The following is a 16,672-nucleotide window of genomic DNA, read 5'->3' on the forward strand; positions in this document are numbered from 1 at the left end:
TGGGCTCCGTTTCTCCGACCTCGTTATCAATCCACACGCCTCCTTCAGTATTTGCAAATTGGAATTAAGCTCAAAGCTCATTGGCAACTAGACTTCCTGATGTTTCTGGATTCTACTATTTGGCTATTTCGTTGTTATGCAGACTTATTGTTTCTGGGTTTTTAATACATACTAGTCAAGACTTGTTCGGTTTCAAGTGTCAGAAAGTAACTCCCAGGTAGTTTAAGTAATAAAGAAAACATTGCAGATATGATCTTATTTAACTAAGTATCCTTCAAGCACAGCTGGATATAGGCATTCAAATTTTATTGTCAAGGCTCTTATCTATCTAGTTCTCTTATTTATGCATATCTCTATTTCTGCTGCCTCCTGCAGCCTCATTCAGGAAGATGTGTCTATTTCTTGGGAAATAATACCACTAGTACTCCAAGGCTTACCTCCTCAAAGCACATGATCTAAGAGGGCATCTATATATCAAACCTCTGAGAAGATCCTGGTTGGCCCTGTTTGTGGCAGATGATTCCTTTGTACAAAACGCTATGCTAGGGGGATTTGCATGCCCTGGCTGCCCTGGGCCACATACTCCTGTGTGTGTGGTATGACCAGAGTGAATGATATGCCATTCAGAAGATGAGAGCAAACAGGTGATTCCTCAGAGAAGGAATGCTTGCATTAATTTTACTACTAACATTCATTACTACAATATACTTTTTTAAAAAATATGATTTATTATCAAGTTAGCTAACATGTGGTGTATGCAGGGTGCTCTTGCCTTCTGGAGTAGATTCTCATGATTCATTCCTTCCATACAACACTCAGTGCTCATCCCAACAAGTTCCCTCCTTCTTTTACTGATAATGTCTCTGCATGACCTTGCTTCCTTGTTTCTTGGCTCCATGAATTATTCCATCAAAAGCATGGCCCTCATGGTTCTCAGATCCTACTGCAGTAACAAATGAAAAGACAAAGTACGGGACCATAGAAGTCTTGAGCCTTCTGAATCTCAGAAAAGGAAAGCTTATGGGGGCACGTGCAAGCTTCCATTGGATCATCTGGCTTTCTGAAAATCACCAGGAAAAAAGAGTTTGGTAACGGCCTGGCTTTGAGACTGCCACACCTGCTTTGTCACCATTCTCCCTCCCACCCAGACCTGTAGAGACAGAAAACAATTGTGGGTGATAAAAGCTATTACCAACAATGTGACAGGTGATAGCTGATGTGGAACTCAGAGTCATTTTCCCCTGAGAGAACAGTTGAGAACCGGATAGAATCAACCAGCTGAGTCTCTTCAGGTGCTTAACTTTTATGTGAGGGCTCTGGAGTTCAATAATTCATGCTAATGCAGCCAGCGGCAAGCAAATTGCATTCACACTCTATTCAGATTTTTATTATAAAACAGAGCCCCAAATGAGTTTTATGATGGAAAAACATACTTGGTGACTTCTGCTGGATGAAAGAGAATGAGGATGATAGAAACCCAGGCCTTGAGGTCAGAAGAGCCTAACTCAGTCTCGTGGCTGCCACAAACGGGCTGTGTGACCTTGCCTGATAACATTGAACGTCTCAGAACTTCTGTTTCTTCATCAATACAATGACACCACCCACTTCATAGGATTTTAAGATCATATGAATGACACAATACATGGAGAGTGTAGTAAAGCTGTAATGTGAGACAAATTTCTGTGGCCTGCCAGTACCGCAGTAAATGTCAATTTCCTTCCTTTCTTCAGATTCTCTCCCTCTCTCTGCACCCACCATCCCCACCATCCTTTTCTCAGCAGGAGGACAATGGTTCCTATAAGTATGAATGTAGGACTGAGAATACCAGAGGAGGTTAAAGAGAAAGATGTTAAAAATGAATTGGCAGTTCGTTTCCATAGTATCTACCTGTACTGAGGGGAGATGGAGAAAAGATGAAGATGGCCAGGCAATTAGAACTATCTCAGGGTTTCAAAGTTCATACATCTTCAGAAAGATGTAGTGCAATTTCAGTTTTAATATACTTGCTTAGTAGTCATTAAAATATGTAACCACTTGCACTGAAATGTCTTCCAGGAAAGAATGAAAAAAGGCAGCTTAGCCATTTACAAAGCCTGCATCAAAACTCCACTGTTCCCGTTTTAGTAAGAATAAGATGTAACTCAGACGAGGGCATCAAACTTGAAAGCTGGGGAGCTTGATGCAAACATAGCTACTTGAATTGCATTCCAAGAGATTCTGGTCAAATAAGTTAGGGATGGGGTTCAGAAGTCTGCATTTTGAACATCTCCCAGGAGTCTGATACAGGGGAACCTTCATTTTGAAAAACACTGGCTTGGGCTCTTCAGGATAGACAAACTCAACCTCAAATCCTGAACCCACCACTTTCTACCTTCATGAACTTGGGCAACTTTGTAACTTCTCTGATACATGGTTTTCTAATCACAGGTTAGCACGAGATTAAATAAGACATACTGAGATATATTGTGGAGTGCCTAGCACAATACCTGGCCCATAGGAAGGGGCACTCAATAAATATTAATTATTGACACTATCATTATTATGCAAAGTCAAAGAAAGGGGCTTCGGTTCTTTGCTGCTTCTTTTTTTTTTTTCATTCCTCCCCCTTTTCTTTTACAAATTCAAACTAACAATGCATTAAGCAAGACAGAAGTTTATTTAGCTTCCAGACAAAAGTCTGGAAGTAAAAGTAGTCCAGCACTTGCCCAGCAGCTCTGCAACCCAGACTACTTACCCTCTTCCCTCTTTTACTGTGACCCTCATCCTCATTGTTCAGGATGGCAGCTAGAACTCCAGCAATGTGTCTGCATTCCACATGGCAAAGTGGAGGAAAGGAAAGAGAAAATCAGTCTCTCTCCAAAGGACACTTTCCAAAATTCACCTATACCCCATTGGCCAAAACTTAGCTTCCTCAGGGAGGCTGGAAAATGTGACCAGTGTTCCAGGTGGCTGTGGACCAACCAAAATGTGATGTATTTTACAATGGAAAATTGGGAGAAAGAATATGGAGGGACCACGGTTGTTCCCTGCTATACCCAACCCTGGGAGTCTAACAGATTCAGATCATTCTTCAGAAATCGTCTGCTCTCCTTCTGCTTCCACCTGATTATTTCTCAGCTAAGAAACTTTTCTGAAAGGTAGTTGTAAAGTCTGTTGATCCAACTCAGCTTGGCTTGTTTTCTTCCTAAATTGCTTCCATACCTTTTATTTTTCGTTCCCTAGTCTCATTCGTTTTATTTCTACTGTCCTTTTTTTTTTTCAATTTTCTTTTTTACGTAATCTCTATACCCAACGTGGGCTCAAACTCATGACCCAGAGATCAAGAGCTAAATAGTCCTCTGTCTAAGCTAGCCAGGCACCCCTCTACTATCAAATTTTAATAGGCAATTTCACTGTAGAAAAGTTAGAAAGCACTGCTAAGCACTTAGAGAAACATTTTTTTTTAATTTTCAAAAATATCATCGCTAGTATGGCCATCTAGCATTTGCTCAAGGTAAAAATATACATATGTGTTCAGAAGGAAAGCCTAGTTTTCATTTGTAATGAAAACAAAACAGTTTTTAACCTCTTCTATTAAATTTAGTATGTATCAGGAGTAATTCTCATATAGATTCGCTCATCAATTTTAATGACTGCAGGGTTTTCCACTGTGTGGGTGTATCATAATTTATTCAACCAATTCCATTTATAATCTCCACGACGCTGTGCTAAACCTCCTAGCCCACGCGTCTTTGCTCACATGTCCATGAGTTTCCCAGGGATGAGCTGTGTTCCTATGGTTTTCTTTTTCTGTGGGCTCTCTTTACTGTATTCAGGGACCAGCAGAAAAGCACTTCTCTACCATCCCTGCAGCAAGGGACTGTTCAGATCTTGTCTCTACCCCTAAACTGCCTGAAATTCCTTTTCAAATACCACTGTGGGTTTGGAAGGTTCTTAGAGAACTGAAACACTGCCCGCTTATAGCCCCTTATGAATAGCAAGACCGCCCCCGAGAGAGGGGACTACTTCACCCCATTGCTGAGGAAAGCAAAAATAAAATACAAGCCAAGTGACGCTGAAGGGAACTGATGCCAAGCAAGACCAGAGTGAGGCCATTTGTGTGTGCAGAAACCAGTTTCAACTAAAAAAAAAAATGTACTTGACTGAAATAATTACTTAGATGGACAACTAATTTGACAGTTCTTTAGCTGATTTTTTTAAAGTGATGACTCATCTATGATTAATTGTGTCTTTGTCTCAGTGTTCCCTAATGATGCAAACACGCATGAGGTTTACAATTTCTAGACAAGGCTGAGGATAAATCATGCTGCATTGTTCTCATAGAGCACTTTCTCTCTCTCTCTCTCTATTTAAGTTTTGTTTTAGTAATTTCTACACCCAACGTGGTGCTCAGACTCACAACTCTGAGACCAAAGTCTCATGCTCCTCCAACTGAGCCAGCCAGATGCCCCTCATACAGCACTTTGTATTTTCAGGGACTTTTCACCTCAGTTTTCTCCCCATCAACAATGAGGAATAGGTAGAACTGATGTTATTAGCCTTTCCCTACAGGTGATGGTTGTAAAAGATGCCATTTTTTGGGTATGTACTATGTGTCAAGCAATATGCTAAATACATTATCAATATTATGTAGTCCTCACAACTGCCCTGGTAAAGCACATATTCTAGTATTATCCCATTTTATAAATGGATAGATTTATGCAAGATTAATCATGTGACTTGATGACGGCCACATGACGGGAAAGAGGTGGAGCCAGAATTCTAAATCAGTATTCAGGCCCCAGAAACAGTCACTGATTCACTCAAGTTCACACAGTTGTGTCCAAAATCCTGTTCCCTGCAGAGTAATTAAGAACAGGGGCTCTAAAATCAGACAGTCTGAGTTCAGAACCACTGTTTGCCATTTCCCAGCTATGTCCCCTTAGGCAAGGTACTAAACCACTCTGTGTCTCAGTTGCCCTGCTTAGATATGGGCTAATGTCTATCTCAAAGGTTAAAGAAGATGATCTACATCCAGCACTTAGCCCATAGGGAGTGCTCAGTAATCAGCTATTAAGGCTACACATCCCTCCATCCCTCCAATCTGTAAGCTAAGTACATATTCCACTGGTCTGTGCTGCTGCAGGTGCCAAGAGCAAAGGCCTTATGCAACTACCGAGGGCAGAATCCCGGCGACCTGAGGTTTAATAAGGGAGACGTCATCCTCCTCCGGAGACAGCTGGATGAGAACTGGTACCAGGGGGAGGTCAATGGAGTCAGTGGGATCTTCCCAGCCAGCTCCGTGGAAGTCATCAAGCAACTGCCCCAGCCACCCCCGCTTTGCCGGGCCCTCTACAACTTTGACCTACGGGACAAAGACAAGAGTGAGAACCGGGACTGCCTGAGCTTCCTCAAGGTACGATTCTAGGCCGCTGTGGAGGTCACCAGCAAACACACAGAGACTGTGCCACAGCCTGGAGGGTTTAATACTTGCTAATTTTAAAAATGTATATATAGTTTACACAGAAATATTTATATGTGTGTGTGTAGTTCAAAACTAAATGGAAGTTGCCAAAGAAATCTGCTAAAGAGTTTGATGCAAATTCTTAAGCCTTTTGCATGGCAATTACGAAAGTTAAGTATTCAGGGCACCTGGGTGGCTCAGTTGCTTAAGCATCTGACTTCGGCTCAGGTCATGATCTCACAGTTTGTGGGTTCGAGCCCTGCGTCAGGCTCTGTGCTGACAGCCAGCTCAGAGCCTGGAGCCTGTTTCAGATTCTGTGTCTGCCTCTCCTCTGCTCACACTCTGTCTCTCTCTGTCTCACTGTCAAAAATAAATATTAAAAAAATTTATTATCTAGATTATAAAAAGAACTCTCAAAACTCAGCAGTAAAAAAACCAAACCCACTAGAGGGTGGGCAGGAAATATGGAGACATTTCACAAAGAGGTAGCCTGATGGCAAAGACGCACGAGAGGATGTTCACCATTATTAGCCATCATGGAAGTGCATATTAAANTCTCTCTCTCTCTCTCTCTCTCTCTCAGAAATAAAGCATTTTTTTAAAAAAAGTTAAGTATTCACACATTCATTCATTCATTCATTCATTCTAGACACTTTTGAACACCTCTTCTTTGCAGGCACTAGGGATGCAGCCTGAACAAGTCCCAGTCTCTGCCCAAGGGCAGAGTAGTGGGACAGACAGACAGGTGGACAACAGTTTACAAAACATTCTGACCGTGTGCTGTGCAAAACTACAACCCTTTCCTTTGTACCATAAATCTAAGGGCATGCTTGCTGACCAAGTTCTGAGCATCTAATTTTACTTTTTACAACATTCTATTTCATTGTAAACATTGTATTCAAAACATTCAAAACACACACAATACCATAATTATACCTTTATATATAAATAACCTCTTACAAGTTGTATTTTCCAAGCACATTAATTACTCGAAGGTATTTTTTGCCTCTTTTTTTAATCAGATAATTCTTCACCATGTGCAAGAAACAGCACTTCTACTAAAGTCTAGACTACTTTAATTCTCCGTATTCAGTATTTATGATTCCTTAAACATTCAAATTCTCTCAGAGAAGCCAAAGTTGAGGTTATTTTCACCCTTTGCTGCTTATGAGAAGTACATCAGTACTAGAAGCGGCTTTGGTGGAGTAGCTCAGGACAGGTCTTTTCTTTTGTAAAACACTTTTATTGCATCACTACCAGAAATGAGATTTACTGCAAATTGCCTCAAACTAGATAACCTTACTGTTCTCCATATTTTGAAATACTGACCATTATTGTCTTGGCACCTCAGGGTGAGTCCTCTTTTTTTTTTGTTTGTTTATTTATTTATTTTGTGTATGTGTGTGTGACAGAGATAGAGAGATACAGAGAGAGAGACACAGAGAGAGAAAGAACACACACGTGGGATGGGGCAGAAAGAGAATCTCAAACAGGCCATGGGCTGTCAGCACACAGGGCAGTGAGGGGCTTGATCCCATGACCCATGAGATCAAGACCTGAACCAAAATCAAGAGTCTGATCCTCAATCAACTGAGCCACCCAGGCACCCCCCTCAGAGTGAGCCCCTTAGGGAAGGTCATTCTGTAGCCCAAAGTGTAAAATCTGTGTTTCAATTACACTTAGAGGAAGGGCAGTACAAACCCACAGATATTCACTGAGTATTTACTTTGTGCCAGGCATTAAACACTGAGCTCTGGGGACACTGCTGGAAGGAGACAGAGGCAGGAAGCATCATCTTCCTTTTTGCCCTTCTGTGAGAATTTGCAAACTAGGACACTTACTCCACCTGCTTGTTCATTCATCGAGCTCATCCATGTGCCAAGCTGTCTGCTGGGGATAAAGTGATGAGTCATTATTCCTACCTTCACAGAGCTGGCAGACGAGTGGAAAGAACACACATGTGAATGGAAAATTATGATAAAGGAATCAGAAGAGAGGAGTTGAGCCACTCTGGAAGCTAGGAAAGGCTTGGACTACACTAGGAAATTTCATGGTCTTCTTAAACTCAGCATGTCCAAATTAAACAAAAGATCTTCCCTCCCAAAACTATTCTTTTCCTAGTGTTCTCTATCTCAGTAAATTATAGAATTTACTCACACATTGACTTATTCATGCATGCACACATTCGTTTAGAAATTTATTGAATGGTCACTAAATGGGAACCACTGTATTGGGTGCTAGGGACACAGAAAGGAACAGAACAGACACAGGCCCTGAACACACAGAGTTTAGAGTCTGAGGGGGTAGACACAGGCATTAAAGAAATCACAACCTATAAATGTATAATTGTAAATTTTAATAGGGGCAGAGAAAACTAAGAAAAGGTATAATGCAGTAATGAACTCAGATTTTGATTCATCTAAATTGCTGAGAGGCATGGATCGGAAGGTCAGAGTGATCAGTAGATGGATATTCAGATTTGGATTGATGGACAGGTATGGATATGGAAAAGTATTCCTGATATGGTATACAGTGAAAAGTCGGTGTGTCTTATATGACTTCTTTTGTATGAAATATAAGCCTAGTCATAATGAGTGTATATGCTAGGAGTCAGAATAGTGGTTACCTCTCACTAGACAATGAAAAAGGACACAAAGGAGTCTTGTGGGTGCTGGAAATGTTCTATATCTCTTGATCTGGATGTGGGTTTTGTAGGTATAGTTAGTATTAACATTCATCAAGCTTTATATCTAAACTTTATGAACTTTATAGTTCATATGTGTGTGTGTATGTGTGTGTGTGTGTGTATGTTTTCAGCAAAGTTTTTAAAAACCAACATATTTATATGTATACTGCATAGGTTTCATCTTCATAGAGATGAATCTGGCTGGGAAATTGTTCTAACCAGGGTGTTAACAATGGTTGTATACATATTGTGGCAGAATTCTTTGGTTTGCTTACTATATTTTCAAATGTTTTTACAAATCTTTATATAACTTTTTTAAATGTTTATTTATTTATCTTGAGAGAGAAAGACAGAGAGAGAGGGAGGGGAAGAGAGAGAGGGAAAGAGAGAATTCCAAGCAGTATCTGGGCTGTTGGCACAGAGCCCAATGAAGGACTTGATCCCACAAACTGTTGAGACTGTGACATGAGCAGAAATCAAGAGTTGGATGCTTAACCGACTGAACTACCCAGGAACCCCTATAACCTTTTGTAATAAGAAAATTTTGAATAAAAACCACCTTACATTTGATACATTAAAAATTGAATAGGTTCTGAAAATTTTTCAAAATTAGAATGAAATTTATTCTCCCTTTTGCTAAGCTAAAAATCTATCTGCCTGTGGCTCCCATATTGATTTCTCCATCTGATTAATATAAATGAATGCTCAGAATCTGCTAGTGATTGAAAATTAGAAACATTTCCATTGGGGCACCTGGGTGGCTCAGTCGGTTAAGCGTCTGACTTAGCTCAGGTCATTATCTCGCGGTTCAGGCCCGCATCAGGCTCTGTGCTGAGAGCTAGTTCAGAGCCTGGAGCCTGCTTCAGGTTCTGTGTCTCCCTCTCTCTCTGACCCTCCCCTGCTCACACTGTCCTTCTCTCTCTCTCAGACATAAATAAAACATTAAAAAAACTTAGAAACATTTCCAAATTTTCTATTAGATTCCACTGGTCCTCCAAATTATTTCTACTCCTCTTGTGGTCTTGGTGGCCCAATACTGCCCTTTATGGAGGAAGATTTTATAAATAAATTATGAAAGAGTTACATTTCTTGTACCTTACACCATCTGGGATTCCAAGCTGATCTCCACCGAAAGCTTTTACCACCCAAAAACTGAGAGTGAATGCTGACCATGAAACTTTCTTTCTTTCAGGATGATATCATTACTGTGATCAGCCGAGTGGATGAGAACTGGGCAGAAGGCAAGTTAGGAGATAAAGTCGGCATCTTCCCAATCTTGTTTGTAGAGGTACGTGAGCATCAAGTCTACATCTGGTTCACACCCCCTCAGAAATAGACATGTGCCACAGGGATGCCTGAGAGAAATTCCTTTTTGATATGAGGCTTACTTCAGAAGTAACTAAAGTCTCCAAAGAAAAGATGCCAAAGATAACCTCCAGTGCTGGCAAGAGTGTGGGGAAACGGGTCTTTTTACTCTGCTGATGGGAGTGTAAATTGTGCATGTCTCCTACCCAAAGTCAAAGAAACCCATGTCAATAACACTAAAAACCTATGTCTCCTCTGATTCAGCAGTTGGACCAATCTAACAGTTTATTGTAAAGAAATATTCAAACAAGTACAAAAATACATGTGTTCACCATCCATTGTGTAACCGTAAAAAACCAAAAGTAATCTAACTATCCAACCATAAGGATTTTGTTTTTTAAAATTATGGTGAGGAAAAAATATATATACCCGTTAAACATAATGTTAAAGAATATTCAATATTTTTGAGTATTTGGTATATATGAGAAGATATTTATGATTTGTTGTTAAGGAAAGTAAAGTTTAATGGGCATAGAGTCTCAGATTTAAAAAGCGAAGAAGTCTTAGAGATCTGTTTCACAACAATATGAATATACTCAATATTGCTGAATCGTATGCTTTACAATGGTTGTTAGGGTAAATTTTCCATTATGTGTTTTTTACCACAATAAACGAATGGATCTATATTAAACCAGCTTCATAAATATGCGTGTGTATAAATGGACAGAGGGCTAGAAGGATATGTACAAAAATGTTAACAGTGGTGATCACCAGATAGTGAGATTCTAGGTAATTTTCATTTTCTTCTGATGACCTATATTTTGTAAATCTTCTGAAATGAGCATATATTACTTGTGGAGATTTTTAAAGCTGCTTTTTAAAAGAAGAAGAAGAGTACATGTTAGACTCTACCTGTTTCTTAAGTGTAATACTATAATCTGGAGTTCCTAACCTCTGTATCCTTGAGCCTCACCCTAGCTTGAGGCAGGTCATTACAAATTTAAGAGAGGTTTCATTGTTTAACTGCATTAATTGGATGCTTACCAGGCATAAAGCATTAAAAGTGAGCAATGGGGAGCAACGAAAGAAGTAAAAGCCATGTTTTCCACCCTCTGGGAAAGTAGTGTGAGAACAGAATGGAGGCAGAGTTAGAGAAAAGAGAGCAGTTCTTTCATTCATAACAGCCAAAGCAGGTTCTGAGCTTTGAAGGTTCTCTATAACTCTTCTGACTTAATGCTGAAGGGATGGAAAATGGAAGAGAATGATGGGTCCAGAGAGTCTGGGCATCTTGTCATCTTTAGTCAACAGTATTCTTATTACCAGTCCTTTTTCTCTTGCTGAAGCCCCTTTCAGGCACACACACACAATTCTCTCTACCTGTTCAAATTTTACTCATTTTACAAGGCTCAACTAGAAGCCTAGTTTTTCCATAAAATTTCCATCTATTAGTTGAACACTCCATTGTCTCTTTCTTCTCCAAATACCTGAGGGGTGTATTGGTTATACCTCATAGGCTAGACTGACACAAAAAAGCTCTCTGCAAAAAAAAAAAAAAAAAAAAAAAAAAAAAAAAAAAAAAAAAAAAAAAAAAAAAAAAAAAAAAAAAAAAGAAAAGAAAAGAAAAAGAAAAAAATTAACAGGTGAATGAAGAGAAAAAAATAGAAAACAATCCATTCAGTGTGGCCCTGTCCTGTATTCATATATTCAATCACTCAACTCATTTTTCATTGAATACCTGCTAAGTCAGGTCCTATGCTGAGTTCTAAAGATACAGAGACATATATGTCTCTACTAGCAGAGACTGTAAAGTCAGACATTAATCAAGTAATTATTAAGTGTGATGAATGATGCAAAGAATGAAGGGGAGGGAAGTAAAGGGGAAGGGAGGGAATGACATGCAACTGACCTGGGAAGGGGGTCAGTGAATACCTTGTAAGCCAAGATCAGACAGATGGATAGGAGTTATGTAGGTAAGCACAGAGGAAAGAATGTTTTAGGGAGTGGAGTTAACATATACAGAAGTCTGGCAGGTTGAGGAAGTGTAGCATACCCAGAGGACCAAAAGAATACTAGAGCTGGAGCTTAGAAAGTAAGATGATGACACAATACACCAGGGAAGTGAGTGGGAGATGGGTCACAGAGGGCTTTACAAATCATCCTGTATTAGTCAGCAAGAACTAGGTTATGCTATGGTAATAAAGAGCCCCAAGCTGCCAGTGGCTTAACAAGGAAACACTTATTCTCATCCACATTACATGTTTAGCACAGAAGAGTGAGAAGCTGTGCTCACATAGTCGCTCCAGAAACCCACAATGGGGTTGGACCACCCTGTAGTTGCCATCAGGAACACATGGACTTGCCCAGTGTTCATAGCAGGGGAGGAGTAAGGAAGATGGAGTTGGGTATCCGCAAATGTCCCAGCTCAAAAGTGACATGTGTAACTCCACTCATCGCCCACTGGCTTGAACCAGTCCTCTAGCCCCACCTGTCTTCAAGTGAGCTGAGAAGTAGCGGGGGCCACAAGGACCGTCTGAGAAGTATGCTCGTCTCTGCCATATCACAGGAAGCTCTGACTTGATCCAGAAGTCAGTAGACACCTCTGAAAGACTTTAAGGGACACAGTAACTCCATCAGAACTGGATTTCTTTTTTTTATGTTTATTTATTTTTGAGAGAAAGAGAAGAGCATGAGCAGGGAAGGGAGAGAGGGAGAGGAAGACACAGAATCTGAAGCAGGCTCCAGGCTCCGAGCTGTCAGCACAGAGCCCCATGTGGGGCTAGAACCCGTAAACTGTGAGATCATGACCTGAGCTGAAGTCAGATGCTTAACCGACTGAGTCACTCAGATGCCCCCAGACCTGGGTTTCCTAAAGGCTGCTCTTCTAGCTACAGTGAGAAGAATAATTTGAGGAGGAAAAGAGGAAAAAGCAGAAAGACCAGTTAGGAGGCCGTGCATGGCTCAGTTAGAAGATGACTGTGGTTTGGACCAGAAGATTAGAAACAAGCAGACAGATTCAAACATCATTTAGGAGGTAGATCCACAGGCCTTGGAGGTTGACAGAAGTGAGGAACAGGGGAGAAGGAGTGGTCAAGAATGCATGCCCCACTTTCTGCTTCATGTGCCTAGGTTAGTGGTAGAGCCACTACTAAAGAGGAAAATTTCATTGACGGGGAGACCGTGGTTAAGTTTCCAAAGAAAGAGATCAGCTACAATTAATCTAAGTTTGATACATAGGAGGTGCTTAAATTTTTGCATTTTAGAGCTTGCCTGTCCCCTGCATAATTTCAAGAAGTTTCTCCATAGCTCGGGGGGGTGGGAGGGTGGGGGGGGGGAAGCACCATTGATTTTATTACCCATTTTTGGTACTCTTTTTTCCCCAAACTTCTACATTTAATGATTATTCATTTGGACACTCTCCCCACTTCACCTCTAAAATTAGCGATTATGAGAACCCTCAAGATGATCATCAAACTAGCCATTGCTTCATTTGTTCTCCTAACTGCTAGGAGGGGGAGAAAGATAATCAAGTGGTTGCTCTAATCTGGAAACCTGATTTTCAAAAATTACTTGAAATCTAAATTGAGCTTTTTAAAGCAGTACTTAAATTTTGACTCCAGTCGTTTCATTAAGACTAGCACTAGCTAAGAATTCTTTAAACAAGTTTTGAATTATCAGTGCCATCCAAAGCAACTGAAAAGAAGGAAAGCTTTCTTGTAAGAGTGACGTGGGTTGTTGTTTTTTTTTTCTTTTTTGCATAAACAGGATTTTTCTTGTTAATGTATGCCTTGACTTATTGAATTACACCTGAATAAAAAGGTGGTAATACAAATACTGAGCTTATACCCATTCTTGTCAGGACTTCTCCAGTGAGGCCTGCCTGTGTTATGTGAACCTTGCTCAGCCCAATGAACCTCAAGGATATTGTTTCCAATGAGTGGCTACAAATTTAAGAGATGTGCTGTCTTTTCCCAGCTGAGCTATTAATCACGTTGGCAGAGCACAGGGCAGACCAAGAGTCACACAGAGCCCTTTGTCAATGTGGCTGATGTAAACGCTGAAGATGTTGCTCACCAAGGGAAAGAACAATTAGGAAGCAGGAAAAAGAAATTAGCTTATTTCATCGTAACTGTGAATGACCATAAAATGAATGACTTGACTCATTCAACTCAAAGAGTCTATGTTGCCCTCTTAATGGGTCAACATTGGAGGGATAGGTGCTCTGGGGAATGCAGACATTGTCCCTAGTCACACTGCTGTCAGAGCTTGCCGACACAACTTCAGTAACTTCCTAACCCGTCTCCCTACTTCTGCGCTGGCACTTCTGAATAAAAAGAAAGCCCATTCTGGCTTTTTTGTTTTTTGTTTTTATTTGTGTATGGCAAAAATTTACTTTTTGGGCCCACTTCTATACATTTTGGTAAATACGTACAGGATACCCCACATCACCATCATGATATAGAACAGTCCCAGGGCGCCTGGGCAGCTCCATCAGTTAAGCCTCTGACTTCGGCTCAGGTCGTGGTCTCACAGTTCATGAGTTCGAGCCCCAAGCTGGGCTGTCTGCTGTCAGTGTGGAGTCGGCTTCAGATCTTCTCTTTCTCTCTGTCTCTCTCTGTACCCCACCGCTCTCAAAAATAAATAAGCCTTAAAAAAAAGATCTAGAATAGTTCCACATCGCCCAGAAATACAACAGCATGATGACTCTTTGTAGTCAGCCCCTTCCCTGACTCCCAATAGCAAACAATCACAGATCTGGTGTTTGCTTCTATACTTTTCCTTTTCCTGAACGTCATAGCAATGGAATCCTGCAAAATGTAGCCTTTGAGTCTGGCTTTCTTCACTTAGCACAGAGTGTTGGAGATTCATCCATGTTGTCAGGCATATCGTCAGCTCTTCCCTTTTTACTGTTGAGCCATATTCCACTGCATGGGTGTGCCCAAGTTTGCTTGTCCATGAACCAGGTAAAAGACAAAGCAGTTGTTTCTAGTTGTCAGCAACTACAAGTAAAGCTGCCATAAACATGCACATTCTGATTTTTGAACGGGCAAATGTTTTCATATCTCTTCAGTAATTACCTAGGAGTGGGATGGCTGGATCAGATGCGAAGTATGGGTTTAGCTTTGTAAGAAACTGCCACAGCCTAACATGAGCTTTTAAAAGCAAAAATCAGAGGCGCCTGGGTGGCTCAGTTGGTTGAGCGTCTGACTTTGGCTCAGGTCATGATCTCACGGTTTGCGGGTTCGAGCCCTGCATCAGGCTCTATGCTGACAAGCAGCTCAGAGCCTGGAGCCAGCTTCAGATTCTGTGTTTCTCCCTCTCTCTCTGACCCTCCCCTGCTCACTCTGTCTCTCTCTCTCTCAGAAATAAAGAAAAACATTAAAAAAATTTTAAAGCAAAAATCAGATTGTGTCACTCCTCTCCCTAATCCTACCAAAGTCTTCCTATTACACTTAGAATAAACTTGAGCCTCCCAGGACCTTTGTGACCCGGCCCCTCCCTGTCGCTGTGGTCTCTTTACCACCTACTCCATTCTAGCTTCTCCATTTCAGCTCTCTCTCCATTCCAGCTTCTGTTTCTTTCTTGTCTTTTTCTCAAACAGACCATTTTCCCCCCTCTTAAGGATCTTTTCACTTGATTATAATCCCTCTGCCTGGCATGTTCTTACCCCCATCTTTACACGGTTGGTTCCACCTGTCATCTGTGTCCCAGTCAAAGGTTAGCTTCTCGGCGGGACTTCTTTGGCCCACCTCTCATCTAAAGTAGGCACCTCCCCCAACCTGTCTCTATCACATCAAAGCATTTGCTTCTATCTGATTTTCTTGTTTGGTTGATTTGCTGTCTGTGCCATTTATAAGTCACCCCTTCTGGGCCACAGATCTTTTATCTTTAGTGGACAAAATAGGGGCACCTGGGTGGCTCAATCAGTTAAGCATCTGACTTCAGCTCAGCTCATCATCTCACACTTTGTGAGTTCAAGCCCTGCAGCAGGCTCTGTGCTGACAGCTCGGAGCCTGGAGCCTGCCTCGGATTCTGTGTCTCCCTCTCTCCCTGGCCCATCCCCATCTCACATTCTGTCTCTCTGTCTCTGTCTCTCTCTCTCTCTCAAAGATAAACATACATACATACATACATACATACATACATACATAAAGTGGACATAATAAGGGCACCTGAGTGGCTCAGTCAGTTAAGTGTCCGACTCAGCTCGGGTCATGATCCCACAGCTCATGAGTTTGAGTCCCCCCCATTGGGCTCTGTGTGGACAACACAGAGGCCGGATCCTGCTTCAGATTTTGTGCCTCCATTTCTCTCTCTGCCCCTCTCCACTCATGCTCTGTCTCTCTCCTTCAAAAATAAATAAACATTAAAAAAATTTATTAAATAAAATAAACTGGACATAATAATACCCCTTCCCCTATTCGATGATTTTCTTTTTCACAATATTACCAGTTTGTGAGGTAGGAACTGCATCTTCTTTAAAAATTTTCTTTCTTGGGGGGTGCCTGGGTGGCTCAGTCAGTTGAACATCTGACTTTGGCTAAGGTCATGAACTCATGGTTCGTAAGATTGAGCCATGCATGGGGCTGGATGCTGTCAGTACACAGCCCACTGTGGATCCTCTGCCCCTTCTCTCTCTGCACCTCCTTCCTCCCCTCAAAAATGAATAAACATTTAAAATAAAATAAAATTTTCTATCTTGACTATTTTTAATCCTCTGCACAGTGTCATTTAAAAGTTCTTAAATACATCCTCCTACACTGCTGTTGGGAATGTAAACTGATGCAGCCCCTCTGGAAAACAGTGTGGAGGTTCCTCAAAAAAATTAACACTAGAACTCCCCTATAACCCAGCAATAGCACTACTAGGAATTTACCAAGGGATACAGAAGCGCTGATGCATAGGGGCACATGTACCCCAATGTTCATAGCAGCACTCTCAACAATAGCCAAATCATGGAAAGAGTCTAAGTGTCTATCAACTGACGAATGGATCAAGAAGATGTGGTTTATCAATGTTCATAGCAGCACTCTCCACAATAGCTAAAACATGGAAAGAGCCTAAGTGTCCATCAACAGATGAATGGATCAAGAAGATGTGGTTTATCTATACCATGGAATACTCCATGGCGATGAGAAACAATGAAATCTGGCCATGTGTAGCAACATGGATGGACCTTGAGGGTGTTATGCTGAGCGAAATAAGTCAGGCAGAGAAGGACAAATATCATATGTTTGCAC

At 41.1% G+C, this 16,672-nt stretch overlaps 1 protein-coding gene across 6 annotated transcripts in view; it reads left to right on the forward strand.

Moving 5' to 3' along the window:
• SH3RF2 (SH3 domain containing ring finger 2) overlaps positions 1-16,672 on the forward strand; it is a 124,320-nt gene that overhangs the window by 60,318 nt on the left and 47,330 nt on the right. For all 6 annotated transcript variants that reach the window (XM_039256678.1, XM_039256677.1, XM_039256676.1 and 3 more), the window contains 2 exons: positions 5,126-5,395; positions 9,322-9,417. In XM_039256678.1, the coding sequence (XP_039112609.1) occupies positions 5,126-5,395; positions 9,322-9,417 (366 nt within the window). The remainder of the gene's footprint in view (positions 1-5,125; positions 5,396-9,321; positions 9,418-16,672) is intronic.

Source organism: Hyaena hyaena, unplaced genomic scaffold, assembly GCF_003009895.1.
Source record: "Hyaena hyaena isolate Hyena2069 unplaced genomic scaffold, ASM300989v1 scaffold_585, whole genome shotgun sequence".
Lineage (NCBI taxonomy): Eukaryota > Metazoa > Chordata > Mammalia > Carnivora > Hyaenidae > Hyaena > Hyaena hyaena.